The 13081-nt window shown below is 51.8% G+C and overlaps 1 protein-coding gene across 1 annotated transcript in view; it reads left to right on the forward strand.

The window, feature by feature from the left end:
• The first annotated feature begins 2535 nt into the window (after positions 1-2535).
• Positions 2536-13081, forward strand: part of LOC139324333 (vomeronasal type-2 receptor 26-like) — a 34644-nt gene continuing 24098 nt past the window's right edge. The window contains exons 1-2 of the mRNA XM_070954055.1: positions 2536-2630; positions 3855-4144. Of these exons, the coding sequence (XP_070810156.1) occupies positions 2536-2630; positions 3855-4144 (385 nt within the window). The remainder of the gene's footprint in view (positions 2631-3854; positions 4145-13081) is intronic.

Genomic DNA, 13081 nt, shown 5'->3' on the forward strand with positions numbered 1-13081 from the left:
CTACTTGCATTTTTTATGTGCTTTCAAATTGCTAGGTTGGCAGAAGCTGGGACAAGTAACAGAGCTCACCCCTACATGGCACTGCTGAACTGCTGAACTGCTGAACTGCTGAACTGCTGACCTTTCGATCGACAAGCTCAGCTTGTTAGCCACTGAGCCACCGCGTCCCTAGATGCATTTTATATACATATAAATTTGAATCATTCCAGGCATCTCTCTCAGATCTGCAAAATGATCAGCATCAAACTGTTAGTGAATTCAAGTGATTTTATTTATTAAATGCTGAACACACTTTATTCTCAAGAGTATTATACAAATGACTGGGTCCTTTCTCCAAATATACTTTAGTGTCTCTATGAGTTTCTAATTCCCTCTAAAATATTTATTATTACAAGAATCTCAACATCATCACACTGCATAATTTCTCTCCCCCCAAAAAATGATTTTTTTCTTTTCAGTGAGGAGGTTGAGGAGAAACATGGGCCAGTCCTGGAGTCTGGGGAAGGCTCGGTTGAGGGCTCTGCATTGGAGGCAGAGAAAGGGCCATCTGGGAGATCCATGCTGCCTCTAGAGCCTCCAGAGTTGAACCTCAGCGAGGCAGAGGAACAGGGGGAGCCTGTTCCCAGTACGGGCATGCGCAGAGCTGCCAGAAGGCAAGAACAGTTAAAACAAAAGGGTTGACTTGGGACTAGGGCTTGGAGATGATTGGCCCTTGCATAAGACTTAAAAGAGGAGCAAAGGCATGTGGGCCTTTGCAGGAAGCAACATTGTTAATTATGTTCAGTTTAAAGTCTAAAGCTCTGTTTGATTCTTGTCTCTGTGTGGCTTTGCCAATTAGGTCTTTGGCAGGGTGTCAAGAGAGATAAAGGTGGGTGATTATTAGCCTTATCCCGAATGACTCTTTACAACAATTGGGAACTCATCTGTAAATGAACAGAATTCACAGCTGTTGCAATAAAAGAGGTTTTTGGGACTACTAGTGTGTTTTACTAACTCAGGAAGCCTAGGTCAGAACAGACTCCTGTTATGTATTGATACTTTTGAGCGGGAGTTTCAAACCTGCTATCGTTTCTGATTGGCTGACAGTCCCTCCTGGATTGTATATAAGGAGGGCTGCAGCCTCTGAGTTTTTGCTGAAGTCTCACTGTATATTAAAGAGCTGTTGTCACTTGCTTGGTTGTACCTCTCGTTATTCCCGAACCACTTCATTGGCGACGAAGGTGGGATTGAGGTCATAAGAAGCGAACCAGTGAGACCACGAGCTTCAGCTAGGCGACGAGGCGAACTACAGGAGGCATACCGAACATGTCTGCCTACGTTCCGCCCAAGCCTTTTGATCCGACCCGCGAAAAATGGGTCTCGTACCTAACGAGGTTCAAATGCTCGCTCGAAGCCAGCGACATGCAGGGGCTCTCCGCTAATCGGAAGAGGGCCCTCTTCCTAAGCCACTGCAGACCCGACGTATTCGAGATGGCAGAGTCACTGTGTGAGCCAACTCCGGTCCAGACCGTCTCCTGGGACACCCTGATGGCCACGCTCCGGGCTCACTATGCTCCCATGCCCTCCAAGTTCGTGCAACGATACCAACTCAGACAGCGCGTTCAGCGAGAGGGAGAACCGGTCAGCGCATACATGGCCAGCCTGAGAAAAGCCGCAACCCATTGCGACTATAGAGACTTGGACGATGCGTTGCTTGAGCAACTTATCTGTGGCGTTCGGGACATTAGGCTGCAACGGCGCCTGCTCGCCAAGCCTGATTTGACGCTTGCTGGAGCCCTAGACGAGGCCAGGGCTCATGAAGCCTCCACAAAAGCCGCAGAAACGCTGCAGCGTCTGCTGACCAGCAAAGACAATCCCAAGTCTGCCCCGGTGCACAGAGAAGACGCCGGATCCAGCTCGGAGTCCGAGTCGGATGAGGACGTCTTCCGAACGGAGCACCAGAGAAAAGACACAGGCAGCCCTCGGCGAAGCTGCCCCAGCTGTGGAGGGCACCATGATAGACTGTCCTGCAAATACAGGGAGGCTATTTGCAGGCGTTGCAAGAAAAAAGGGCACTTGGTGCGAGTCTGTAGAGCCATTCTGCCCAGAAAACACCAACCACATGAGCGCCGCAGCCAACCAGAATCAACGTGCCAGAAACAGCCAACGAGAGAAGGCGGCGCGAAAAAACGGCGCGAATTTGAACCTCGAGATGGCTGCAGCATTCACATAGACCAGGCCAGCGCGGAAATCGAGGACAAAGTCAGCACGGTGGTCGAAATCAACGGCAAGCCATGCTCGATGGAGATCGACACTGGATCAGCTCTCTCCATAATGTCATGGGCGACCCTAAAGACCCTCCTGCTGTCGTTCCGGAAGGACCAGCTCTCCAAACAGAGACTGCGCATCCTAGACTACCAGGGGAACCGAGTCCCCCTCGAAGGCGTGGGCACGTTCTGAGTCACCTACGGAGACTACGAAAGAGACCTGCCACTGACCATCGTCATGAAGCAGCTTCCCAGCCTTCTCGGCATGGGGTGGTTCCGAGCCCTTGGCATGGGCTTCACCGGCGTCCACCAGATGCTCAAGTCATCGTTAAAAGACAGTCTCCTGACCGAGTTCCAGGATGTTTTCGGGGACATGTTGGGCAAGTATGTGAGGACCCCTATCTCCCTTAATTTAGACCCCAACGTAGCCCAAATAAGACTCAAGGCCAGACGGGTGCCTTTCGCATTGAAACCGAAGATCAATGCGGAACTGGACAAATTAATTAAATAAGGGGTGTTGGTTCCCGTTGACCATGCAAAGTGGGAAACCCCTATAGTGACCCCAGTAAAGTCTGATGGCTCAATTAGGATCTGCGCCGACTACAAGTGCACGATCAACAAGGCTTTGCAGCCGAGCGCCTATCCGGTGCCGATCGTGCATCATCTACTACACTCCCTGGGGCCAGGAAAATTTTTTGCCAAATTAGACCTGGCTCAGGCCTATCAACAATTACCAGTTGATGATGCCACGGCAGAGGCGCAAACAATTGTAACTCATAGGGGTGCATTTAAATGCACCAGGCTCCAGTTTGGGGTAAGCGTCGCACCCGGCCTATTTCAAAGCACCATGGAGCGCCTTCTGCAAGGGCTCCCCGGAGTGGTGCCCTATTTCGATGACGTTCTAGTCAGCGCTCAGGACGAACGTCAGCTAGGGGACAGAGTAAGGAACGTCCTTTCTAGATTTAGGGAAGCGGGACTAAAATTAAAGACGAACAAATGTATGATCGCTGTCCCCTCCGTTGAATTTTTGGGGTACAGGGTGGACGGCACAGGCATCCACCCTACCGAAAGCAAGGTGAGAGCTATTAAGAGCGCACCTGCCCCCAAGACCAAAGCAGAGCTCTAAGCCTTCCTTGGACTGCTCAATTTTTACTCAATGTTCCTGAAAGACAAAGCTACCATCGCAGATCCCCTACACAAGCTATTGGGGAAGAATGTACTATGGGTCTGGGGGAAACCACAAGCAGCCGCTTTTGAGGCAGTAAAGAAACTTCTATCGGAAGACAGTTTTCTAATCCAATACAATGCAGCGCTACCGCTTGTATTGGTTTGTGACGCCTCCCCCGTAGGAGTTGGTGCCATCCTAGGCCATAGACTGCCGAACAGCCTAGAGGCGCCCATTGCGTTTTACTCTCGCACCCTGTCAAGCGCAGAGCGGAACTATAGTCAGTTGGACAGAGAGGCTCTGGCTGCAATTGCGGGGGTTAAAAAGTTCCATGAGTACCTCTATGGCCGGCAATTCGAACTTGTGACTGACCACCGGCCCTTGCTAGGACTTTTGACGGGCGATAGGCCAACCCCCGCTGCCCTTTCCCCACGTTTGACCAGATGGGCCATTTTTCTGTCGGCCTATTCGTATCAGCTTGTCCATCGACCCGGACGGACCTTGGGCCACGCGGATGCCCTCAGCCGCTGCCCCCTACCTGACCTCCTTGACAACCCAATGCCAGAAACCTCCGTTCTTTTGCTGGACACTTTGACTTTGGGGCCTATTTCCTCTTGTGAGGTGGCGAAAGCCTCGGCTAGAGACCCAACTATTCACACTGTAATGGGTTGGGTGCTGAAGGGGTGGCCGGTCAAAGTGGACGGGGGGAAATTCCAAGGTTATGTTAACAAACGTAACGAACTATTTATGCAAGGGGGTTGTTTGTTGTGGGGTGACAGGGTGGTAGTACCAATGAAACTACGAACAAGGGTCTTAGAGTTGCTGCATGAAGGGCATCCGGGCATTGTCAGAATGAAAAGTTTAGCCCGCAGTTATGTTTGGTGGCCCAACATGGACCAAGTTATCTCCGAGTGGGTGGGGAAGTGCAGACCCTGCCAGGAGTCTCGCCCCGATCCCCCAGTAGCGCCCATCCGAGAGTGGGAGAAACCAAAAGGGCCATGGGGGAGGATCCATATTGATTTCGCTGGCCCCTTCCATGGGCAAACATTTTTAATCGTAGTCGATGCCTTTTCAAAATGGCTCGAAATAATCTTAATGCCCTCTACCACAGCTGAGGCAGTCATTAAAGCCCTTCGCAAACTTTTTGCCACACATGGCCTACCAGATACCTTAGTATCTGACAACGGCCCTCAATTCACAGCGACCCTATTCGAAGGCTACTTGGCCGGACTGGGCATCCGCCATGCCCTATCAGCCCCGTTCCACCCGGTTTCTAACGGATTGGCCGAACGTTTTGTAAGGACGGCCAAAGAGGCACTATCCAGACTAGATAACGGGGACTGGCAGGCCAGGATAGACCAATTCTTAGCTGTCCAGCATGCCACACCATGCACAGCCATGGGGAGAAGCCCAGCAGAGCTCCTCATGGGCAGGAAGCTTCGTTGCGTGCTAGACAGGCTTCACCCTAACTACTCGCACGAAAATTTCAAGGGAGAAACCTCCGGACTAAGACAGTTTCAGGTTGGGTCCCCGGTGTTCGCTCGCAATTATGCCAGCGGACCTCTATGGGTTGCAGGAACCATAGTGGGCATAACAGGCCCGAAATCTTATACGGTAGACGTAGGGGTAGACAGACTCTGGAAGCGCCACATAGACCAACTGAGAAAAAGGGTAGTCGGCGAAGCAAACATTAATTTAGACATCTCCGAGCCTAACTATAACAACTTTCCCAAAACAGCTAACTCAAGCCCGGATTCGCGAGAATACTTAGCTGACAAGCCCTGGTTCCAGTGCTGCCCCAGCGAGTCACCACTCCCAGCCGGGGATAACCACGCCCTGGACAAAATCCAGGAGGTTCCATTGGCGGAGCCGGGAGAGACAGAAAGTCCCTCCGACTAGCTCGACGCCCCACCAAACACTGAACTGCGCAGGTCAACTAGAGCGAGAACTCGTCCTGGGCACCTGCGAGATTTTGTGTGTACATATGTAAATTTTTGAATGTCAGTGCCTTCTGGGAAGGGAGGGGTGTTATGTATTGATACTTTTGAGCGGGAGTTTCAAACCTGCTATCGTTTCTGATTGGCTGACAGTCCCTCCTGGATTGTATATAAGGAGGGCTGCAGCCTCTGAGTTTTTGTTGAAGTCTCACTGTATATTAAAGAGCTGTTGTCACTTGTTTGGTTGTACCTCTCGTTATTCCCGAACCACTTCAACTCCTATATTGGCTCCAGACCTGTGCTTTGTTTGGCCGTGTATTTGTACCTCAGACTGCTTTTTGGATGTTGGCCTGGAGCCTAAGCTTGACTACTGTGTATGGACTTTGGCCTGTACTTAATACTTCATCTGTCTGAACTTGCAGACTTGTGTCTTTGCCATTGGACTTTGCATCACTGTGTGTAGACTGAGCAGAATTGGACTCAATAGAAATTGTGGTTGGTATGAGTGGGACCTGGAGAAATTACACATTGTCTCAATAAAGCTCTTAAACTCCTCGTGTGTGCATGCGTGGGAGACTGGAACAGGACAGTATGTTTCTGCCTATCTTCTTCAATATTTCAAGGTCTTATATGGTAGCCATTAAGAAAAATTGTGTCTTGAATTTAGGTCATTTTAACATGAAATGTATATGTCATATAATTTCTGAGATTTTTTTTTAAAAAAAATATAAATGCTATAGACTCATGGCTTAGGGGGCTGGATCTGGCCTGCGGGGTGCTTAGATCTGGCCTGTGCCCCTACCTGGAAACAGCGAAAGACTAGCCCGCGGTGCTTGTGTCAGCAAAAATGGAGTTCCATTTTCACTGGCAAAGGGTTTCAGGAGGCCATTGCAGTTGAAAATAGAGCTTACAAGGGCCACATGTGGCACACCTAAGCTCCATTTTAGATGGCAGAGGGTTTCAGGAGGTCATTGCAGCCGATGTTGTGGTCCACCAGCAGACTGCAGAACTGGCAGTGGAGTCAGAGAGCAATGAGGCTGAGGAAGAACATGGGCCAGTCCTGGAGGGTGGGGAAGGCCTGGATGAGGGCTCTGCGTCAGAAGCAGAGATGGGGCCGGGGCCATCGGGGAGTGATGTGTGGACTTCAGAGCCTCCAGAGGCTGACAGTAGAGAGGCAGAGGAACAGGAGGAGCCTGTTCCTAGTGCATGTATGAGAAGAGCTGCCAGAAGGCAGGAAGGTAGGACCAAGAAATGATTGGCCCCTCCCGTAAGGCTTAAAAGACCAGCAACGACTCTTGGCCTCTTTGCCGGAAAACAACGTTGAGAGAATTGCTTCTTGTTTCTTTCTTTCTTTCTTTCTTTCTTTCTTTTCTTTTATTGAATTTGTATACCGCCCTACTCCCGAAGGACTCAGGGCGGTGAACAGCCATAAAAGTAAAACATGGAAATACAAAATTTAAAATAGAGATAAAACAAATTAAATAAATTTGGCTGAACCATATTTAAAACCCCAATAATTTAAAACCAAATTTAAAATTCCCATTTAAAAGCGGAGAAGTTTAGGTCAGGCCGGCTTGCTGGAATAGGAACGTCTTAAGCGTGCGACGGAAGGTACGCAGATCCGGAATCCTCCGTATCTCAGGGGGGAGCTCGTTCCAGATAGTAGGTGCCCCCACAGAGAAGGCTCTCCCCCTGGGGGCCGCCAGTCGACATTGTTTGGCCGACGGCACCCGGAGGAGCCCCTCTCTATGGGAGCGTACTGGTCGGTGGGAGGCTATTGGTGGTAGCAGGCGGTCCCGTAGATAACCAGGTCCTAAGCCATGGAGCGCTCTAAAGGTGATAACCAAAACCTTGAAGCGCACTCGGAAGACCACCGGGAGCCAGTGCAGCTCGCGCAGGAGGGGCGTTACATGGGAGCGCCACGTCGCTCCCATCACCACCCGTGCAGCTGCACTCTGCGCCAGTTGGAGCCTCCGAGTGCTCCTCAAGGGGAGCCCCATGTAGAGAGCGTTACAGTAGTCCAGACGGGAGGTGACGAGGGCATGAGTGACCATGCGTAACGAGTCCCGATCCAGAAAGGGACGCAACTGGCGGATCAGGCGAACCTGATGAAAAATCCTCCCGGTCACGGCCGTCAAGTGCTCTTCTAAAGACAGCCGTGAATCCAGGAGGACACCCAAGTTGCGAGCCCTCTCCGTGGGGGCCAATGCTTCGCCCCCAATAGTCAGCGATGGCACCAGCTGACTATATCGGGACGTCGGAAACCACAGCCACTCGGTCTTGGATGGGTTGAGTCTGAGCCTGTTTCTCCCCATCCAGATCCGTACGGCCTCCAGGCACCGGGACATCACTTCAAGGGCATCGTTGGGGTGGTCTGGGGTGGAGATGTACAGCTGGGTGTCGTCAGCGTACTGATGGTACTCCACCCCGAAACCACGGATGATCTCGCCCAGCGGCTTCACATAAATGTTGAACAAAAGGGGCGAGAGGACCGACCCTTGTGGCACCCCACATATAAGGGGCCTCGGGGTCGACCTCTGCCCCCCTGTCAACACAGACTGCGACCAGTCGGAGAGAAAGGAGGAGAACCACCGTAGTACGGTGCCTCCCACCCCCAACCCTTCCAATCGGTGCAGCATGATACCATGGTCGATGGTATCAAAAGCCGCTGAGAGATCTAATAGGACCAGGACAGAGGAACAACCTCTGTCCCGAGCCCTCCAGAGATCATCCACCAACGCGACCAATGCCGTTTCCGTGCTGTACCCGGGCCTGAAGCCCGACTGGAACGGATCTAGATACGTCGTTTCATCCAGGTACCGGGGAAACTGTCGTGCCACCACACTCTCGACAACCTTCGCAACAAAGCGAAGGTTGGAGACTGGACGATAATTAGCCAATATTGCTGGATCCAGGGAAGGCTTCTTGAGGAGAGGTCTCACCACCGCCTCTTTCAAGGCGGCGGGAAAGACACCCTCACTCAATGAAGCATTTATAATCCCCTGGAGCCAGCCTCGCGTCACCTCCCGGGAAGCCAGCACTAACCAGGAGGGACACGGGTCCAACAAACATGTGGTCGCATTCAGTCTACCAAGAATCCTGTCCACGTCCTCAGGGGTCACAGAGTCAAACTCATCCCAGATAACATTCTCAGGACCTGCCTCCGTCATCCCCACTGGATCTACCCAGTCGGAGTCCAGATCTTCCCGAATCTGAGTGATTTTGTCATACAGATACTGAACAAAGTCCTCGGCTCTTCCCTCCAAGGGGTCCTCCCTCGCTTCCTGGTGGAGCAGGGAGTGGGTCACCCTAAACAGGGCGGCCGGGCGGTTATCTGATGACGCAATAAGAGCAGCAAGATGAGTACGTTTTGCTGCTTTTATCGCCACTAGGTAATTCTTAATATGAGATCTTACCAGTGTCCGGTCAGATTCAGTGTGACTGGCCCTCCAACTACTCTCTAGGCGTCTTTTCCGGCGCTTCATCTCCCTCAGCTCCTCGGTAAACCAAGGAGCCAGGTGAGATCGGCGCCGGGTCAGAGGCCGCAAAGGCACGACTCGATCCAGAGCTCCAGCGGCCGCCCTATCCCAGGCGGCCACTAAGTCTCCAGTCGAGGCGTGAGCCAGGACCTCAGGCATTGGCCCAAGCTCCGTCTGGAACCTATCAGGTTCCATCAGGCGCCTGGGGCGGTACCATCTTATCGGCCCAAGCTCCGTCTGGAACCTATCAGGTTCCATCAGGCGCCTGGGGCGGTACCATCTTATCGGTTCCGCCTCCCTGCGGCGGGGAGCAGCGGTTCGAAGATCAAGGCGAAGGAGAGAGTGATCCGACCATGACAAGGGCTCGATGGCTATGTCCCCTATCTCGAGATCACTCAGCCACTGTCCAGAGACAAAAATCAAGTCCAGTGTGTTTCCCCCCATGTGCGTAGGGCCATGAATTAGCTGGGTCAGATCCATAGTTTCTTGTCGGCATCTTCTGTTTTTGAACTTTTGCCCAGAAAAGCCTTTGGCAGTTTGCCTAATTATACCAAGGTCAGTGTCAGCGTTCCAAATTAGGCTCTCTTCCAGCGCTGACATAACAAGATGAACTTTTACCTAGTTTTGTATGTACAGATAGTGTTTCCTGGGAGACGAGGGTGGGGGCTACATTCCTGTGAATAGAACGTGCCGGGAGGTAGAGATGGATCTGCATGATGGCCAATGGGACATTGGGGTTGGAGAGCGGAAGAGGAGGGGGTTGGAAGGAGGGGCCAGTTTGGCTGCAAAAATGAAATCAGGAATGTCGGCTTTTTATGTTCTTAAATAAAAATGATTCATTAGAGAGATTGCGCTTGAAAATGAAACTTATTTAAGATAATACCGAAACCTGACAGACAGCCAAACTCTCCTCCAAATCCAGGCTGGCTGAGTTTAAATCATCCCGTTCCCTCCCAGACATCTGGTCGGACGGACTATGGCTGAAGCCAAGCTCTCGGAGGAAAGCCTGCTTCAAGAAACGGGAGGAGCAGAAGCGGTCGTGATTCCAGCCAACTTGGAAAATACAAAGGTAAAAGATAAAGAAAAACCCCTAAGTGAATTGGGAAGGGCGAGCTGGGGATGGGAATGGCAGCGAAGCCCAGACAAGGCAGCACCTCCCCACCCCAGGATGAGAGACGAGGCAGAGGACTACCAACACCAAGGCTGGCCCTCCAGAGCTCAGCACAGAGAGGAGAGGGCAGAGAGGGAGGAGCCACCCCAGTTCAGAGGGAAGTTCGATGGTGACCCAGACAACCTCGCCCAATTCCTCAATTCAGCTGAGATATACATAGAGCGGTTCGGACACCTCTACCCTTTCCCCAGAGCCCTAGTGAATGCTATCTTGGAAGGGTTGGAGGGAGAAGCAAAGAGGTGGTCAGCATCACTCTACAAATACAGGGCCCCCCAGCTACAAAATGCGGATGGGTTCTTGCAACTATTGAGAGCCCGTTATGAGGAGGAGGAGGAGGACCCCTATGTGGAAGACGAGCTCAGAAACCTAATGCAGAGGGGGAAGCCTATCAGAGAGCATATCCGTGAATTCAGGAGAGTCATTGGGACACTGCCTCCCCTACCAGAGCGATTGCTGGTGTATTTTTTTAGAACAAGCCTAGATAAAAGAATTTCCCAAGTGACTGCCTATCGTGACATCCCAAACCGACTCGCTGAATGGTTCTGGGTAGCGATAAAAGTCGACAGAGGGCTGCGGGCGAGTGACACGTCAAAACCACCAGAGGAAAAGGAGAGAGGCCGACCAGACCAGGGGCCACTCAACAGACGAGAAACCCCAACATCACAGCCCTCCTACAGACCAACTGCCCCACGGAGCCCACTGAAATGCTACAGATGTCGAGGAAGCGGCCACATAGCAGCAAGATGTGAAACGCCTAGACCGGGACCAGCTCCACTGCCCAAAGCACGACCGGAACGAGGGCCCAAGCACGTCACCCACGTACCGCGGGAAGCTCCCCAAATCCCTGAGTTTTTTGCTCATCTGACCGAAACCAGAGGAATCCTAGTGGAGGGAGATCAGTCCCCCGAACCCTATGACACGGAAGATGAAGGCGAGGATGACCCGATGGTGAGTGGGCCCGTCCATCCTTTTCTTTTCCCCATACGCCTAACAGCCCCCAAAACAGGGGCCCAAGAGACTTTCCAAGCCCTAATAGACTCGGGTAGCACACGGTGCCTAATCAACCTACCCACAGTTCTAAAATTGGGAATCCGAGCTAAACAGCTCAAACAACCAATTCGCTTCGAGCAAGTTGATGGGTCCCTAGTGGGAGGAACGTACGCCACACACTTGACTGAACCCGTGAGACTAGAACTCGCAGATCACTGGGAGACGATCCGCTTCATAATAGCCCCCAAGATGACAGAACCAGTCATATTGGGACTCTCATGGCTCAACAAATGGGGCCCAATCATTTGGTGGCAAGAGGGAACCCGCAGGCTGAGAATAGCAAAGGGGCCCCAACCCCTGCCGCCCCGACCAGAAGAATTCCCTCCCACGCTGAAACCCCAAAGCAGCCCTCCACTACAGAAGAAAACACCACCAACACAAGGGTCCCTCCCAGAAGGTGCAGCAAAGCAATTGGCAGCCGCACCCACCACCGCTTGTAACGCAAACCAGATCCCAAGGGAGTACCAAGACCTTGCGGGGGTATTCAGCGAGGCCGAGTGTGACATTCTGCCCCCCCACCGCGAGACCGATTGTGCCATCGAGATTATCCCAGGAGCGAAACTACCCAAACCTAAAATGTATGCCATGGCGCCCCGAGAAATGCAGGAAATGCGGGACTACATAGACAAAAACTTACAAAGGGGATTTATTGAGCCAGTGAAACCAAGGGTAGCGGTGCCGGTCATGTTTAAAGAGAAAAAGGACGGCTCCATGAGACTGGTAGTCGACTTTCGAAGTATCAACGCTGTTTGCGTACACAACTTGTATCCCCTCCCCCTCATGAAAGACATGTTAGCCCACCTAGCTAAAGGGAAGGTTTTCACCAAACTAGACCTTCGAGAAGCTTATTACCGAGTACGCATAAAGGCAGGAGATGAATGGAAAACAGCATTCAACTGCCCCCTGGGTAGTTTCCAGTTTAAAGTAATGCCTTTTGGATTGCAAGGAGCCCCGGCAGTATTCATGCAGTTAATAAATGAAGTCTTACATGAACACCTTTACAAAGGGGTCCTCGTCTACCTGGATGATATTCTTATCTACACGGAGACCATAGACGAACACATACCCCTCGTCCACCAAGTACTGAAAAAACTGCTACGGGCAAACCTATATGTCAAACTGCCAAAATGCGATTTCCACCAATCACGGCTAGACTACCTGGGCTACCGAGTATCAAATGAGGGGATAGAGATGGACCCAGCCAAGGTCCAATCAGTTCTACAATGGCAGCCCCGTCACACCCGCAGACAACTGCAAAGTTTTCTAGGCTTTGCGAACTTCTACAGACAATTCATCCCCTCGTTCGCGAAGATTGCCAAACCTTTGACGGACCTCCTAAAGACAGGAAGCCCAGCGATGAAACCTCGCCCGGGACAACCCCTACAGTGGGACCTGACCTGCCAACAGGCATTTGAGATGCTAAAAGGACTGTTCGCGAAAGAACCTGTCTTAAAACACCCGGATCTGGAACAGCCTTTTGTCATCCAAGCAGACGCAAGTGATGTGGCAGTAGGAGCCATGTAACTCCAAAAGAACAACCAAGGTGATCTACAACCCTGCGCCTACACCTCCCGCAAACTCACCGATACGGAGAGGCGATGGGCGGCGTGGGAGAAGGAAGCGTTTGCAGTAAGGTGGGCCTTGTTGACCTGGCGGCACCTTCTAGAGGGAGGCCAGAAACCATTTGAAGTCTGGACTGATCATAAAAACCTAGAGACTCTAAAAACCCCACGAAAACTGTCACCCAGGCAAGTGCGGTGGGCACAATACTTCAATCATTTCAATTTCGAGCTTAAGCACATCCCAGGAGGGAGAAATTTCCTGGCTGATGTCCTCTCCCGGATGCCCCAATACAACAGTGAGCGGGAGCAGGTAGTGAATGCCATCATCCCCTCCACCCAAGCTGCGGCCCAAGTGATCACCAGACGGCAATGACGTGACCAGCAAGGCCAACTTGCAAGTGACTTAACTGCAAAATTAAAAAATGAAACGCTGACCGACCCCTGGTATCGGGACAATCAACATCTCTTGAC

The sequence above is a fragment of the Pituophis catenifer genome, unplaced genomic scaffold, assembly GCF_029215685.1.
Source record: "Pituophis catenifer annectens isolate HBS135680 unplaced genomic scaffold, rPitCat1.0.hap2 SCAF_15, whole genome shotgun sequence".
Taxonomy (NCBI): Eukaryota; Metazoa; Chordata; class Lepidosauria; order Squamata; family Colubridae; genus Pituophis; species Pituophis catenifer.